The 18623-nt window shown below is 41.1% G+C and overlaps 1 protein-coding gene across 2 annotated transcripts in view; it reads right to left on the bottom strand.

The window, feature by feature from the left end:
* The window catches only part of lmx1bb (LIM homeobox transcription factor 1, beta b), a 69901-nt gene extending 51644 nt beyond the window's left edge, over positions 1–18257 (bottom strand). The window contains exons 1-3 of one of the 2 annotated variants that reach the window (XM_014171863.2): positions 18001–18257; positions 17607–17726; positions 16620–16806 (exon numbers count right to left, since the gene is read on the bottom strand). In XM_014171863.2, the coding sequence (XP_014027338.1) occupies positions 16620–16806; positions 17607–17670 (251 nt within the window). In that variant the 5' untranslated portion in view covers positions 17671–17726; positions 18001–18257. Of the gene's footprint in view, positions 1–16619; positions 16807–17606 lie in introns of both variants that reach the window. The other variant, XM_014171862.2, reaches the window with a different exon arrangement.
* Between the last annotated feature and the right edge of the window lie 366 nt (positions 18258–18623).

The following is an 18623-nucleotide window of genomic DNA, read 5'->3' as shown; positions in this document are numbered from 1 at the left end:
TCTACCCAGGACAAAGCACTCCACAGCTTAGTGTCACAGTCTATGATAAAAGTGCAGATCTCTGTCAGTCAGCTTGGGCAGACAGTGTTTGGAAGCTAATCTCATTAAGAGATGAAGAAAAAGAGTGGCAGAGAGAGAATTTGTTTTGAAGTAATGGCATTCACTCAAGTGTCAGAGTACATATAAAATCAGTCAAAAGTTTGGACACACCTATTCATTCAAGGGTTTTTGGAATCATGTAGTAACTCAAAAAGTGTTAAACAAATCAAAATATATTTTAGATTTTAGATTCTTCAAAGTAGCCACCCTTTGCCTTGATGCCAGCTTTGCATTCTCTCAACCAGCTTCAGGAGGTAGTCACCTGGAATGGTTTTCCAGAAGTCTTGAAGGAGTTCCCACATATACTGAGCACTTGTTGCCTGCTTTTCCTTCACTCTGCGGTCCAACTCATCCCAAACCATCTCAATTGGGTTGAGGTCGGGTGATTGTGAAGGCCAGGTCATCTGTTGCAGCACTCCATCACTCTCCTTCTTGGTCAAATAGCTCTTACACAGCCTGGAAGTGTGTTTTGGGTCATTGTCCTGTTGAAAAGTAAACGATAGTCCCACTAAGCGCAAATCAGATGGGATGGCGTATCACTGCAGAATGCTATGGTAGCCAAAAGTATGCCTTGAATTCTAAATAAATCACAGAGTCACCAGCAAAGCACCCCCACACCATCACACCTCCTCCTCCATGCTTCACGGTTTGAACCACACATGCGGCGATTATCCGTTCACCTACTCTGCGTCTCACAAAGACACGGCGGTTAGAACCAAAAATCTCAAATTTGGACTCATCAGCTCAAAGGACAGATTTCCACCGGTCTAATGTCAATTGCTCGTGTTTCTTGGCCCAAGCAAGTCTCTTCTTCTTATTGGTGTCCTTTAGTAGTGGTTTCTTTGCAACAATTTGACCATGAAAGCCTAATTCACGCAGTCTCCTCTGAACAGTTGATGTTGAGATGTGTCTGTTACTTGAGTGCGCAGCTGAACATTGTATGCTGGAAACACTTGGTTTGTTATTTTTGATTAAAACAAAACCACTATTCATTAAATATGAATAATTGTTTTTGTGTGGATTCCGCGACACGGTTAGCTTTTAACACCTAGGACCGCTATTTCTTATCCTGGATTCCCGCTTAACGGACAGGTTGAAGCTTGCTTGAGAGAGACGCTAAGCTGCTAGCCATCAAGCTAACGAAGTTGGTACCAGATGAGTTTTACAACGAATCCCTCTTTATTTGAAGAAATAAATGAACGGTTCCAGCGCTGTAGGAAGCGTAGCTACTACGCTTTGTTTCGGGACAAACCAGATCACTCCAATGATCTGGTTCCAATGTGGCAATTGTTTGCTTGCCGAGGATTGTAGGCTTGAGGTGGCTTCCTTAACCTGTTGGGGATAGGGGGCAGGATTTGCACGGCCGGATAAAAAACGTACCCGATTTAATCTGGTTACTACTCCTGCCCAGTAACTAGAATATGCATATAATTGTTTGATTTGGATAGAAAACACCCTAAAGTTTCTAAAACTGTTTGAATGGTGTCTATGAGTATAACAGAACTCATTTGGCAGGTCAAAACCTGAGAAGATTCCAAACAGGAAGCGCTCTCTCTGACTATTTCTTGGCCTTCTTGATCATCTCTAACCAAAGAGCTCCCCCATCTGATATCAAAGTCGACGGAGAGAACAGCAAGAGGAGCAAGGCAATCAACGATGGTCGCATGTCACGAGCTGTGGAAGCCAAAGACAGCGGCCTCCCACAAAGCAGTCTACACTCCCAATGAGAGGCCCGGAGCAGATACAAACAATTAATAGTTTTGCCGTCCTGGAGCCTGATCTTCCTGCACATTTGTTGTCTCGGGTGCCTGTGTCCGCAGCCACAGTGCCTACTCCTACGATTTCGAAGTCAACATCGGCAACCTTCCATCCCTGCTCTGGATCGAGCGGGGCTTCTCCATCTGTTGGAGGCCTGCACCAGGCGCCGGGCTCAAGTTATCCTGCCTCTCGGCCGTCCATAAAGGGTTCTCTGAATCATGTGAAGTGTGGGAGTGGGCGGATTTCCACGTTCTTCTTGCCAGCAGTGATTTGGGCACCTCCATGGTAAGTAATGTGACCGTTCCCGGTGCAAAAACAATGTCCTATCCCTGAGCTTGTGTAAATGACATTACTAGCTACTCTCGAATGTACTACTATTCTATCATAGTCCATGTGAGTTTTACTGACATTATGATGGGAAACTCTTAACAGTTGAAACTGGATTTTAAAGAGCTGATTGACTCTCTGCTAGACATTAACAAAATACCCATCATATCTGGCCCTGTGCCCTCTCTGAATCATGGCATTGAACGCTTTAGCAGGATTCTTTCTCTTCACAACTGGCTACGTGATTATTGCAGCTCAATGGGTGTAACTTTTGTTGACAATTTCGATACCTTTTGGAAACAAAACGCGTTTTATAAGGAGGATGGAATCCACCCATATCATGTGGGTTCCTGGATCCTTTCACAGCGTTATAAGGCTGCGTTGAGACAATTACTTATCAATGACCCAAGCCCAGCTCAGCTAATCCCTACCATTGTGACGCAGAGTTGTCATAATGCTTCAGCAAATGTACATTACACCAGGGACATTGATAGACACACTGTAAGTAACCTAATTTATGTCCCTCTAACTACCCTGAATGCCACTGCTGATCCTACAGCTATTGTATGCAGTAATCATGTGCCTATGAACCATATTTATACTGTTATACTGAGGCAGGGTGTGCCCTAGGAGGAAGTCCACTGTGTGCAGCTCACCCTGCACTGACATAAATAACATGAGCATATCTACTTATGCTAAGCTTCCCGGTAAAGAAATGAAAAGATGTAAGCATCCCAGAAGAAAAGTGCACAAAATAGCCCACGTTAACATTTAGCTTAAGAAACAAGGTTCATGAAATCAATAATTTGCTAGTAACAGATGACATTCATATTCTGACTATCTCTGAAACTAGATAATACCTTTGATGATACAGTGGAAGCAATACAAGCAGGGGCGGAAATCCCGGGGGGGACGGGGGGGACACGACCCCCCCATCCTGGGAAAAATATGATTTGTCCCCCCCAATATATCACTGAAACATAACTATGTAATTTAAATAATATTAATAATACACAATGAAAGCAATTGTGCTGATTATAGACACTTAATAGCGCGTTTTTAAGTTTCAAAAGATTGCGACCCCCCCACCCTTTGCCTCACAATGGTTTGATCCACTGCCAGTTCCTTAGTTGGCAAGGTAACAGAGGGGTCGTATCTACTGTCTGAAAGGCACTCAATGAACGTAACTGACGTGAGGTTAATCTAGTCAATCGCGCACACACACTAGCTGAATATGCAGAGCTAGCGAGCAAATATTAACTATTAAGCTAGCTAGTACCTATTCCATTTATGTGGCGTCGTCAAAGATGGAATCTTTGCTATCGTCAATTTATTCCAAGATTAGCATGCAGATGATCTAAGTTAGTGCTTCAAAGTCCCTGTGATAAGGTTAGCGATAAACTGAAGTCCAAACTGAACAGAACTACACTCTCTTCTACCATTGTCTTAAATATATTTAATGGTCTTGTTGCAAAAGCTAAATTGTCGCAAGGGAACTTTTATTTATTTATTTTATTTCACCTTTATTTAACCCGGGTAGCAAAGATTATAGCAAACACCACTGAAACTGAATTGGTGCTCGCTAGCTTTGCAAATTCAGCTATTGTTGGAAGCCAGCCAATATGAAACAAACTATTAAAATTACAAAAGGTTGCAGCATATGTTGTGTAAATGATGAACTAATACAGCTGTCAACTCTTGTCATTTTAATCCGTTTCACATTTGCTAGCTACCTTTTAGATCGAAGCCCAAATAGAATGATAGAAGATGATAGAAGCCCATCTCCTACTGTAAATAACCTACACACTGTGTGTGTGTGTAGCCAGCCAGCCAGCCAGCCAGGTAGAAAAATGGCAGAAAAATAAAAGACGGACATCAGAGTATTTTTCAATACACCAAAACGCATAGTAAGAACCCTAGTAGCCTAATATCTCAAAGACTAGTTGATAAAATGTTCATAAGAAAGAAATGAAATTCTAATGGAAATGTTTCACAATGATTTCATTAGGCAGAGCAGGCAACAGATGGCACACAGACAGGAGAGTTGGGGACAGATATGCAGGGACAGACTGGCAGAGACAGGGAGTCTCAGGTAAGTTTGTTGAGTCTTTGTTTGGCAACATTATGAAAGGTTCTCAGTTTTTTTGACTTGTAAAATAGGAACATAATTGGAAAATGCCATGGATACCCCCACTCTCAACTTAAACTGGTAACTGAACTAAGATTTGTTAAAGGCAATGGTATTGCTGTTGTGATTAGTTGTGTAGTTCTGGGTACCGGTAGTTAGGAGTACGGCAAACACCTTATTTCTTTGGTTCCTCAATATACATTTACCATATTACAATGTAGGCTATGTGTTACTGCACTACTTTTGGTGTCCCCCTCAGGAATTGCTCTTGAGAAAATGTCATGTAATTGTCCCCTCCAAAGTTGATATCAGATTTTCACCCCTGAATACAAGGTTATAAAATGTACAGAAAATGTAGAAATGTCAATGGTGGCTGTGTTTCTGTTTATATTCAGAACCACATTACTTGTAAAGATTAGTGAGGATCTCATGTTAAATACTGTTGAAGTAATATGACTACAGGTTCATCTGCCACACCTAAAGCCCATTCTGGTGGGAAGCTGCTATAGACCACCAAGTGCTAACAGTCGGTATCTGGATAACATGTGTGAAATGCTTGATAACGTATGTGATATCAACAGATATCACATACTCTGTGAATGGTTTATGCTCTACTTTCCGGCTACCCGGATAAAGCACTAAATAAACTTCAGTTAGTGCTAAATACGGCTGCTAGAATCCTGACTAGAACCCAAAAATGTGTTCATATTAGTCCAGTGCTAGCCTCCCTACACTGGCTTCCTGTTAAGGCAAGGGCTGATTTCAAGGTTTTACTGCTAACCTACAAAGCATTACATGGGCTTGCTCCTACCTATCTTTCCGATTTGGTCCTGCCATACATACCTACACATACGCTACGGTCACAAGACGCAGGCCTCCTAATTGTCCCTAGAATTTCGAAGCAAACTGCTGGAGGCAGGGCTTTCTCCTATAGAGCTAAATTTTTATGGAATGGTCTGCCTACCCATGTGAGAGACGCAGACTCGGTCTCAACCTTTAAGTCTTTACTGAAGACTCATCTCTTCAGTAGGTCATATGATTGAGTGTAGTCTGACCCGGGAGTGTGAAGGTGAACGGAAAGGCTCTGGAGCAACGAACCGCCCTTGCTGTCTCTGCCTGGCCAGTTCCCCTCTCTCCACTGGGATTCTCTGCCTCTAACCCTATTACAGGGGCTGAGTCACTGGCTTACTGGTCCTCTTCCATGCCGTCCCTAGGAGGGGTGCGTCACTTGAGTGGGTTGAGTCACTGACGTGGTCTTCCTGTCTGGGTTGGCGCCCCCCCTTGGGTTGTGCCGTGGCGGAGATCTTTGTGGGCTATACTCGGCCTTGTCTCAGGATGGTAAGTTGGTGGTTGAAGATATCCCTCTAGTGGTGTGGGGGCTGTGCTTTGGCAAAGTGGGTGGGGTTATATCCTGCCTGTTTGGCCCTGTCCAGGGGTATCGTTGGATGGGGCCACAGTGTCTCCCGACCCCTCCTGTCTCAGCCTCCAGTATTTATGCTGCAGTAGTTTATGTGTCGGGAGGCTAGGGTCAGTCTGTTATATCTGGAGTATTTCTGGAGTGTCCTGTGTGAATTTAAGTATGCTCTCTCTAATTCTCTCTTTCTCTCTCTCTTTCTTTCTTTCTTTCTCTCTCTCGGAGGACCTGAGCCCTAGGACCATGCTTCAGGACTACCTGGCATGATGACTCCTTGCTGTCCGCAGTCCACCTGGCTGTGCTGCTGCTCCAGTCTCAACTGTTCTGCCTGCGGCTATGGAACTCTGACTTGTTCACCGGACGTGCTACCTGTCCCAGACCTGCTGTTTTCAACTCTCTAGAGACAGCAGGAGCGAGATACTCTCAATGATCGGCTATGAAAAGCCAACTGACATTTACTCTTGAGGTGCTGACTTGTTGCACCCTCGACAACTACTGTGATTACTATTATTTGACCATGCTGGTCATTTATGAACATTTGAACATCTTGGCCATTTTCTGTTATAATCTCCACCCAGCACAGCCAGAAGAGGACTGGCCACCCCTCATAGCGTGGTTCCTCTCTAGGTTTCTTCCTAGGTTTTGGCCTTTCTAGGGAGTTTTTATTAGCCACCATGCTTCTACACCTGTATTGCTTGCTGTTTGGGGTTTTAGGCTGGGTTTCTGTACAGCACTTTGAGATATCAGCTGATGTAAGAAGGGCTATATAAATACATTTGATTTGATTTGATTGAATCACGTGGCTCATTCATCACAAAACCAACTGATATTGCCAACTACTTTAATGTTTTTTTCATTGGCATTATTAGCAAACTTAAGCATGACATGCCAGCAACAAACGCTGACACTACACATTCAAGTATATCTGACCAAATTATGAGAGACAAGAAATGTCATTTTGAATTTCGTAAAGTGAGTGTGGAAGAGGTGAAAAAATTATTGTTGTCTATCAACAATGACAAACCACTGGGGTCTGACAACTTGGATGGAAAATAACTGGGGATAATAACGCACGAAATTGAGTAAAAAGTGCAAAGAGAGATTTTTTTTAATTTTATTTAAGAGCTCACATTTATATGCCTTGTATGCATAGACTGATACCAAGTGTCACAACAACCAATTTCCTGCCACTCCTATATGCCATATTTTCTATTTAAGCCTACTAGAAAGTGTGTGCCTCAGGCTTGGAGGGAAGCAAAAGTAATTCCGCTACCTAAGAATAGTAAAGCACCCTTTACTGGCTCAAATAGCCGACCAATCAGACTGTTACCAACCCTGCGTAAACTTTTGGAAAAAATTGTTTGACCAGATTCAATGCTATTTTGATAACAAACTTTCAGCATGCTAATAGTGAAGGACATTCAACAAGCACAGCACTTATACAAATGACTGATGATTGGCTGAGAGAAAATTATGATAAAAAGATTGTGGGAGCTGTTTTGTTAGACTTCAGTGCAGCTTTTGACATTATAGATCAAAGTCTGCTGCTGGAAAAACGTATGTGTTATGGCTTTACACCCCCTGCTAGATTATGGATAAAGAGTTACCTGTCTAACAGAACACAGAGAGTGATCTTTAATGGAAGCCTGTCCAACATAATCCAGGTAGAATCAGGCATTCCCCAGGGCAGCTGTCAAGGACCCTTAATTTTTTTATATCTTTATTAATGACATGCCACTGGCTTTGAGTAAAGCCAGTATGTCTATGTATGAGGATGACTCAATACTATACATGTCAGCTACTACAGCGACCGAAATGACTGCAACACTTAACAAAGAGCTGCAGTTAGTTTCAGAGTGGGTGGCAAGGAATAAGTTCGTCCTAAATATTTCTAAAACTAAAAGCATTGTATTTCGGACAAATCATTCTCTAAACCCTAAACCTCAACTAAATCTTGAAATAAATCATGTGGAAATTGAGTAAGTTGAGGTGAATAAACTGCTTGGAGTAACTATAGATTGTTAACTGTCATGGTCAAAACATATTGATACAACAGTAGCTAAGATGGGGAGAAGTCTGTCCATAATAAAGCATTGCTTTACCTTCTTAATGGCACTATCAACAAGGCAGGTCCTACAAGCCCTAGTTTTGTCGCACCTGGACAACTGTTCGGTCGTGTGGTCAAAAAGGGACTCAGGAAACTTGCAATTGGCTCAGAACAGGGCAGCACGGCTGGTCCTTGGATGTACACACAGAGCTAATACTAATAATATGCGTGTCAATCTCTCCTGGCTCAAAGTGGAGAGATTGACTTCATCACTACTTGTATTTATGAGAGGTGTTGACATTTTGAATGCACCGGTGCATACCCCACAAGACATGGCACAAGAGTTCTCTTCACAGTCCCCAAGTACAGAACAGACTATGGGAGACGCACAGTACTACATAGAGCCATGACTACACGGAACTCTATTCCACATCAAGCAACTCATGCAAGCAGTAAAATTAGATTTAAAAAACAGATAAAGACATGCCTTATGAAACAGCGGGGACTGTGAAGCACAAACACAAACATAGGCACAGGCACATGCATACACACACGGTAACATACACACTGTACACACGCGTACACATGGATTTTGTACTGTAGATATGTAGTAGTGGTGGAGTAGGGGCCTGTGTTGTGAAATCTGTGAATGTGCTGTAATATATTTTTTTAATTGTATAAACTGCCTTAATTTTGCTGGACCCCAGGAAGAGTAGCTGCTGCCAATGGGGATCCATAATAAATACAAATACTTGAACTCTGTGAAGCATTTATTTGCAATTTCTGATGCTGGTACCTCTGGGTTTTCCTTTCCTGTGGCGGTCCTCATGAGAGCCAGTTTCATCATAGCGCTTGATGGTTTTTGCGACTGCTCTTCAAGAAACTTTCAACGTTTTTCATGTCTTAAAGTTATGATGGACTGTCATTTATCTTTGTTTATTTGAGCTGTTCTTGCCATACTATGGACTTGGTATTTTACCAAATAGAGCTATCTTCTGTATACCACCCCTAACTTGTCACAACACAACTGATTGGCTCAAACGCATTAAGTCAAAAAGAAATATCACAAATTAACTTTTAACAAGGCACACATGTTAATTGAAATGCATTCCAGGTGACTACCTCATGAAGCTGGTTAAGAGAATGCCAAGAGTGTGCAAAGCTGTCATCAAGGCAAAGGGTGGCTACTTTGAAGAATATAAAATATATTTACATTTGTTTAAAACTTTTTTGGTTACTACATGATTGAATATGTGTTATTTCATCATTTTGATGTCTTCACTATTATTTCTACAAAATAGAAAATAGTAAAAAGAAAGAAAAACCCTGGAATGAGTAGGTGTGTCCAAACTTTTGACTGATATTGTAAATATGTCAAAGAAGTCACAAAATGCACCAACATGATGACATTCCTACTGAGCATGACAGATTTCATTAATCAGTGAGTGTAAGTAACACAGTAATGATTTATAAGTTATCAGTGAATGTACTGCTTCAACAAAATATGATTACAGACTGCATAGGGGCAGAAGAAACGGAAACAGGGAGATAGAGAGAAAGAGAGAGATCCACTGATTGAGGGTAGGCCTAATGCTACAGTGCATTCGGAAAGTATTCAGACCCCTTCGCTTTTTCCACATTTTGTTACGTTTCAGTCTTATTCTAAAATGGATTAAATTGTTTTTCCCCCCTCATCAATCTACACACAATACCAAATAATGACAAAGCAAGAACAGTTTTATAGAAATTTGTGCACATTTTTTAAAATCACATTTACATAAGTAATCTGACGCTTTACTCAGTACTTTGTTGAAGCACCTTTGGCAGTGATTACAGCCTTGAGAATGATTGGGTAAGACGCTACAAGCTTGGCACACCTGTATTTGGGGAGTTTCTCCCATTCTTCTCTGCATATCCTCTCAAGATCTGTCAGGTTGGGTGGGGAGTGTCGCAGCACAGCTATTTTCAGGTCTCTCCAGAGATGTCCAGGCTCTGGCTGGGCCACTGAAGCCACTCCTCTGTTGTCTTGGCTGTGTGCTTAGGGTCATTGTCCTGTTGGAAGCTGAACCTTTGCCCCAGTCTGAAGTTCTGAGTGCTCTGGAGCAGGTTTTCATCAAGGATCTCTTTGTACTTTGCTCCTTTCATCTTTCCCTCGATTCTGACTAGTCTCCCAGTCCTTGCTGCTGAAAAACATCCCCACAGCATGATGCTGCCACCACCATGCTTCACCGTAGGGATGATGCCAGGTTTCTTCCAGAAGTGACGTTTGGCATTCAGGCCAAAGGGTTCAATCTTGGTTTCAGCAGACCAGAGAATCTTGTTTCTCATGGTCTGAGAGTCCTTTAGGTGAGTTTTAGCAAACTCCAAGCTGGCTGTCATGTGCCTTTTACTGAGGAGTGGCTTCTGTCTGGCCACTCTACCATAAAGGCCTGATTGGTGAAGTGCTGCAGAGATGATTGTCCTTCTGGAAGATTCTCCTATCTCCACAGAGGAACTCTGGAGCTCTGTCAGAGTGACCATCGGGTTCTTGGTCACCTCCCTGACCAAGGCCCTTCTCCCCTGATTGCTCAGTTTGGCCTGGTGGCCAGCTCTAGGAAGAGTATTGGTGGTTCCAAACGTATTCCTTTTAAGAATGATAGAGTCCACTGTGTTCTTGGGGACCTTCAATGTTGTAAAACATTTTGGTACCCTTCCCCAGATCTGTGCCTCAACACAATCTTGTCTCAGAGCTCTACGGACAATTCCTTCGACCTCATGGCTTGGTTTTTGCTCTGACATGCACTGTCAACTGTTGGACCTTATATAGACAGGTGTGTGCCTTTCCAAATCATGTCCAATCAATTGAATTTACCACAGGTGGACTCCAATCAAGTTGTAGAAACATCTCAAGGATGATTAATGGAAACAGGATACACCTGAGCTCAATTTCAAATCTCATGGCAATGGATCTGAATGCTTATGTAAATAAAGTATTTCTGTTTTTTATTTTTATTTTTAATACATTTACAAACATTTCAAAAAAACAATTTTCACTGTGTCATTATGGGGTATTGTGTGCAGATTGATGATGAAAACATTTATTTAATCAATTTTAGAAGAAGGCTGTAACGTAACAACATGTAGAAAAAGTCAAGGGGTCTGAATACTTTCCGAATGCACTGTATGCCCAGAACCCCATGTGGTTGTAGAATGTGTGACGTTTGTGTGAGAGTTAGCTACAAGCATACACCACTCGGACTGCAGCACGTGCCACCCTGATGCCACCCCTTTCTTGTGTATCTGTGAAAAGCCTACGTGTTGGAAAAACATTCCAGAGTGGGATCACATTTACGGAGTGCAGGGGCCCAGCCCTGAAATCCTGAGCCAGAAGAGGCCTTGTCTCAATTTCACATGCACATTCGACTGGGGTGCTTGTAGAACAGGCAAGGAAAGAGCCGATGCTGTTTTGCAGATACATACACTAAAACGTTACTGTGAAAAAAATGCATCCCAATTATTTATCTATTTTTCAAAATAAAATCAATGAAAAACTACAATCCTACTATCTTTTCCCAAAAAACATCCTCTACTAATGTGCCATTAACTCTCTCCCTTTTTCATTGTATCTTCTCTGTTTTTCTCTCTCTTTCAGTTTTCAAATGATCAACTGGATATTTAGCTTTTTTCATATTCATTCTAGCTGTCATTTTTAGATTACATTTTTGCAGTATATTGCTGTAAACATTTGCGGTGTGTTTTGAATAGTTGTCATCCTCTGCAAATACATTTGATCCCCTGAAGAGTTGAAGCTGCTGATGGAAATCACCATGTACTAGTTTCTTTACCATAGCTGAGGAGTATTAATAATATCTGACTGACCTGTCTCGCTGGCTCCCTCACTGGATCCCTAACAGACAACTTTATTGTGGCTACCAACAAATTGCATGCTTGAGTTGCTTTGCTTCCTTTGCTATCATTCTAGTGTGAACCCACCAGACAGCTCCCAGTACAGGTCTGACTCCCTTCCTCTCTTCCTCAGGCCAACAGCTCCCCCACACCAAGCCACAGAGGTGTAGCCCCACAACCCTACCCATCAGCCTGGCCTCTTAAGTGTTGATGGGCATTAACATGGTTGAGCCTCTGTGGCTTGCCAAAGTATTCTGCTAGCTCTTTGTTTTTCAACTGTTATCATGCACACGTGCAAGCATGCATGCACACACAGACACACAAAGACACACACACACACACACACACACACACACACACACACACACACACACACACACACACACACACACACACACACACACACACACACACACACACACACACACACACACACATTGTGATTAAGCAAGACATTGTTGCAGACATATTAAACACACCATTTTGTAAAGTATTAGTTTACAAATGACTATGCCTATATTATGTTGGGTATTATGACCTGTTCAATAAAATATGAATCATTTAATCTACAAGCTTATAATTGGAAACTCAATTAACCATTGGGAAATGCACCAAGTGAATACAAAGTGCTTACGGCATTACACATTAATACCCCTAAAATACCCTTAACAGGTCACAATGTGTAGGGGGAAATGGTTTGCACATTATGAAATGACAGATGTTTGCATCATTTTATGTTGCTAGGATAGGCCAGGCAATGCTGACACAGAACCCAATACTTCCTTACAGAGGAACACAGCTAACCCAGTCAGTGCACTAAGAATCCAGGCAAGCTGAAGCAATATTATCCAGCTTACGCCAGCTAATATTAGATTTGTCTTTCTGCAGGGGCCCTCTACTTCGTCACCAGCACTAGCCGTAGCTACTTCTTCACCCCCTTTCACTCTTTCTTTTGGAAAAATTTGAGAACAAAGAACACTACGTCTTGCGAAATACATCTGACTGTTTCTGACCTTCCTAGTCTTTTATCCTATCATCTAAACACCATGCCATAGCTACAGTATGTATGTGTAAGAGTAGCTTTGCGGCAGGAGAAAACCTTGTCCATTTTGCGTGCATCCCTGTTCACACCGAGAACAAAGGCCACGCGGGAGTGTCGTACACTACAGTGAGTGGAACACAGTAAGTTAGTGCAGCTCATGTTAGAAACCTAGCCGTCAGCATGTAGCCTATCCACCCCCCCCCACCCCCCCACCCCCACCACATCCCAAACACAGCTAATTAAAAAACACAATTTCACAGGAGGACACCCCAATCCGGCATAAAAAGCACCTATCAGCACACCAGGGGATCGTCCAACACTGAGCATTACGAGGGAAGGTGTGAAGGTAAGGAGGCTATGGTGTTATGAGTTCAGGGGTCTGTTAAAATACTGTGGCTAGTGAATTGAACAATACTGCTGCTTCAACATACTGTATATTCATATAGTGGATCAAGTGGTTAGCAATATAGATTAGAAACTGTAATATTGCAATAGATAGCAGAAATATTTATTCAGCAAAAAGATTTATTCTAATTTTTATATTTCACTAGATCTGTTGCCACCCATCTGCACTTGTCTGAGCATCACAATATAATAGTTGACAACAATATATCTTCAGAAATGATACACTTTAATATTCTCATAAACTGACAAAACAGCCAGACCATTAGAATGCTCAACATTCCTCAATAGTAGTCTACTGTCCAACACATGTGGAGTGACACCCTTATTACATGGGTCTTTTCAGACCAGATGCTTGGTTAGGGAAAACGCTCCTCTCAGGGAGATGTGTGTCCTCTAATGATGTCTAATTGATCTCCCAACACCAGGTCAGAAGCAGCTATCTGGGGGATGGTGTATTTCCACTACACTTCTCACACATCATCTCACTCCCCGACCGACAGACAAATGACCACCTCATGGTTTCTACGGTTACAGCTCCCACACAGCAGACAACCAAACCAACCATAACTATTTACTTTGGTTAGTAGTGGCTTTACATTGTAACCTATACTAGTCTAAACTACTACACATCATCGTCGCGGGAAGTAGGGATAGTGCTGCAGCACCCCCTGAAAAATCTGAATTTTTGTATTTGTATTTGTAGTGCACAGGGCCTTTACTAGTCCTATATTAGCAGACCGATGACGCGGGGGAAAATGCTCAATCCAGTTGTTAATATCAACAGGAGAAGGTCTTCTGAACATTTATAGAATTAAATTGTACCCTAATCCTAAAATAACATTATTCAGCCTAACAGGTTTTGTAAAAATACATTGGAGGGAGAATTTACTGGGACACAAAATCATAAAATCTCCTCTGTCTGAACATAAATTGTGCTATATGTGCTATAGGTGTGAAAATAAACGTTTGCCAATCCATTGATTTACGGTAGCCAATTTCTGTAGGAATGTAATTAGGCATCTCTCCTGTTGTATGGCAAGGAGCCTGCCTTGCAGCTCATGGCAGTTTGTGGGCTGATAAATGCAACTTAAATTGATGTCATAAAAATCAAAATGGTGCCAATTACATCTCTAAGTATCCCATCAATGCAAACGAAATAAACAAATACAGGTAGTGTTGTGTACACATGGGACCCCCCTGCTAGTTGTTGACCTGAGACTGATGGAAGGTGAAGAAAGGGAGGCTGGATTGTGTAATGATGGATAATAGTGTGGGAGTACATGACAGGAATCAGCAGGTTGCTGTTTAGAGGCTCTGGATATCCTTGAAGCTCACACCGTTACAACAAGTTTACGGCCAAAACAACATCCCAAATGTGACTAGAAATTACTGCCTGTTCAGACCTCATACACAATTTTACACACACTCACACACACACACAGTCTTGTACAACTAACCTTGTGGGGACACACAATTCAGTCCCATTCAAAATCCTATTTACCTATTTACCCTAACCCTAAACCTAACCCTTACCCTAACCTTAACCTGAAAACCTAACCTTAACCCGAAAACCTAACTCTAGCTCCTAACCCTAAAACTAGCCCTAGCTCCAAACCCTAAACCTAAACAATTTTTTGTTTGTTTAGTATTCTTGTGGTGACTTCTGGTCCCCACAAATATAGTTAAACATGTCCAAATCCCCCCCCCCCCCACACACACACACACACACATCCTCTATTCGCAAACAACACAGAGAGAAAGGTGGTAAAATAAGAGGACCCCTCTCTGCTGGCCTGCACCGTTTGTCTATGTCACTATTTCCTGACTGCATCTCCCAGGCAATGGCATCCTGGAGCTGCTGCTATGAAATCCACATTGTTCCCACTAACTGCCTATGGTCATGTCGGACAGAGCAGGATGAATGGCTGACAAAAACAGTGATGCAGGGCAATATATGTAGCTCATTGTTTGTTGCAGGGCATCTAGCAGGGAGCTATAATGTCCCAGTGATTGAAGTAGCAATGTTAAAAAACCCTGACACAAAAAGCTTAAAATGTAGTGACAAGCATGAATAGCACTAATACAATGAGTGGGGACATAGGGCCACATGTTGCACACAGTCAGTGAGGCGGAATAAACTTAAGCCTCCCGTCGAGACAACAGCAAACGCCACCAGCCAGTGAGTTTCACTATTATCAAGGCGCACTGATTGGATGCGCGCAAAGGTAACTTTGCCAATAGAATTCCGTGACTCTCTTGTCCTTTCCACGCATGCATGTCGGCTAATCGGCAGCAAAATACCATAAGTGAAATGTGCCCATGTTCTTACTGTTGGTTATAGATAAATAACTAAACAAATAAATGTCGTTTGTGTAATAATTTCACAATACATTTCCATTCAAGTCGTATTAGTCTACCAACTAAACATTTCCGAAGTCAAAGTTGTAAAGACCAAATAATAATAATAACAATAATAATAAGTTCAAGAAATGATAGTTTAAGTTCTCAGAGTGTAAAACCATTTGAAGACCATGAAGGCCACAAATCTTTAGCATGCCATTGTAGCTTTGCGCGTGGAGTTTTTTTTATGCTCGAATGCTGACATATTTTTCTTCTAATGTAAGAAAGGAACAAAACTAAACCCAGTATTTTCATATAGGCCCACTATATTCGAAAAGGCTTATAGCTCCTTCTAGTTCTATTTTGTTCGTGTGTGTAATTATTACCATGATATAGGATTAATAACGAAATAATATCAAGAAACTATTCCAAAAGCTGGGTCGATATGTTTTGGTTGTTGTTTTATCTTGAAACGAACAAAAGATCTAGCTACATTTAAATCTAAAATTGTTCAATTGTGCCTTCCACGTACCATATACAGCGGTTAGGATACATTCTCCACTAAATGCTGCAGTGACCATCATCGGTCTCCAATCCAAGAAATCCTTGCCTCAAGAGATCCTTGTCATAACAATTCAGAAAATATCAACAAAATTGCAGATAATGAAGTGCCAGTAAAAGCAATCGTTTTGTGACTGACTATAGTTTTGACTAAGTCGTCGATACTGGATAGGCTATAGGAATACATCTCCGTTAGAAACGTATTACGATTAACACTAAAGGGAATTATCACATGCCATACAAATAGAAAGAAACGATTGAAAAGCAAAATGTTCTCAATTATAGGTATATAATAAATGTAGGCCATATTTTCTAAAGAGCGTCTGGCAACTGACAAGTAGCCGGAGCGCGTATCTGGACCTTACAGTGTGAGAATGACAATACTGGAAAAAATGTACACATCAGCTTATAGTGTAGGCCTACTGATAGATCACGGGGTGAATAAAGTTAAATTGAAATGGATTATTTGGCTGGAATTATACAATTGTTGGACACATTCTAAACATAATTATATTCATGCGGCACAAGTGAATAGGCCTAACCTACTTGGTGATCTTTCATTGTGCGTAAAACAACCAGAGAATAGTCTATATGTAAATATTATTTTTCTTACTGTTGGTAGTCATGTTTGCAGTACAGTTTCCTATCTCGGAAGTAACAACTGGTAGCTAGAGGTTGTTGACACACAGCGCACTGCAAACACTCCTCATGCCACGAGGAATCGTTGACTCTCATCAGAAACCTGTCAGATATTGGACGCTGGCATCCTTCACATACAGATTGGTGATGGCATTCCGTCCCTAAAATGGATGTAAAATAAGTTAAAAGGGCCAAAATATTTTAACAATAGTATGCATACTAGCTATACTTTATGGACTGTTTGTGTCTTTTTTATATATAGTTACCGGTTTATGACATGTTTATAATCTATATGACCTTATATTTATTAGCTAAACAATGTAAATGTTCAGTTTAGCTAATAAATATAAGGTCATAGATTATAAACATGTCATAAACAGGTAACTATAAAAAAGACACAAACAGTCCATATCACACTACAAGACCCGGTTTTAGGGCCTACCTAATCATATAATTGGAATTATCTAAATATTCTAAACCAAATATATGAATGTGTTTTAATTGGCTACCTCAACCACAAAATCTGAAAAGAGAAGGTATCAGCTTGCGGTGAAAATACAGTATTTGTTAAATGTGATATGCCTAAAAAACAGCAATCAATTGCAGTAAGGGTAATCCAATTATTTGAAATAGTGATAATTTCACAAAATAATGAAATAGGCTAGTTTTGTCAGTGTAATAGGGAGATCATAAATACAATTATATATTTGTGCTATTTGTTGTGCTAAACAGGCCGGCCTACAGTAAATGCACTACATTCATAATTAAAATGATAACTAAAGCAAATGGTAAAAGACGTCAAATGTTAAGGAGGCCTATGGCTCGTGAGAGGATAGTCTGCACGTATAGCTGCAGGACACACACTTAGAGCAATGTAAGTATATTCTAGAACTTTCTCGTATTGTGTGTGATATCTGTGCTTCGGGCTCTTTTAGATGCAGATGAAACTATACGGACTTACCAAGCACGACTCCAAGGGTAGCTTGACGATGGGGATGATCTTCAGTCTTTATACCGTCTAACATCCTTGGGTACTTGGATTGGTTTCTCTTCAAGAAACAGTGTTCCAGTGACTCCGGACCTGTTGCAATATCCATAACAATGTACTGTCAGACTTTTCTTCGCTTCAAATACTAGCTAAATGCCACAATATTTGCTGGGGCTACTTGCACACACATACACAAACAATGCGTTTTCCCAGATCGCTAACTTAAAAAAAATATTTTAAAAAAAGTCGTCCCAATGTTAAGACAGGCGCCACTGTTTGTAGGACTATCCTAAGCAGAATCGTCATATGTCACAGAATCGGATGAGAAGCGACAATAAACATGACAAACACTATTTGGAGCAGTCACCTGTTAATTTGGACTGAATATGTATACTGTAGGCTATCTTCTTGTTTGCACCCGCGCGTGACCAGAAGAGAATTCTATGGAGGATGTAGCTTCTCCGCTCGAAACGTATGTTTCTACCAAGAAAAACTACTAAAACAACAACAATTGTAACTCCAGAAAATATGAGTGAAATGTTCCAATGGTAACTCTTCAAATGCTATGCCCCTTGGACGGATCCCTGCCGCTTGAAAAGTCTGCATTACGAGATTGAAGCGAATGGATCCTCCTCCCACCCCTCTTGGGACGCGTCACTTTTTTAGACTATTTAGTGACATTGAGATGCTATTGGTGCTCACTTTTGGTGCGCTCTAAAAGTTGAACGCTGTTTCGCCTATCACTTTGAACAAAGCTATAGACACAATATGGCGAGACAAACAAAAATACAGTCAGTGTACAAAAACTCAAATACTGTACATTGTAAACTAAAGGTATATCAAGTAGTTTAACTTGCTATGGCCATTTGCAATATATCTTTATTTAGTTAAAAGTGAACCATTGTTAAGATAATACTTATTTATTGCAATTGATATTATAATAAATATAATAATACATAAATTATTATAATAATTATTACAGTAGTAGTA

The sequence above is a fragment of the Salmo salar genome, chromosome ssa24, assembly GCF_905237065.1.
Source record: "Salmo salar chromosome ssa24, Ssal_v3.1, whole genome shotgun sequence".
Lineage (NCBI taxonomy): Eukaryota > Metazoa > Chordata > Actinopteri > Salmoniformes > Salmonidae > Salmo > Salmo salar.
This window is presented reverse-complemented; position numbering and strand designations above follow the sequence as displayed.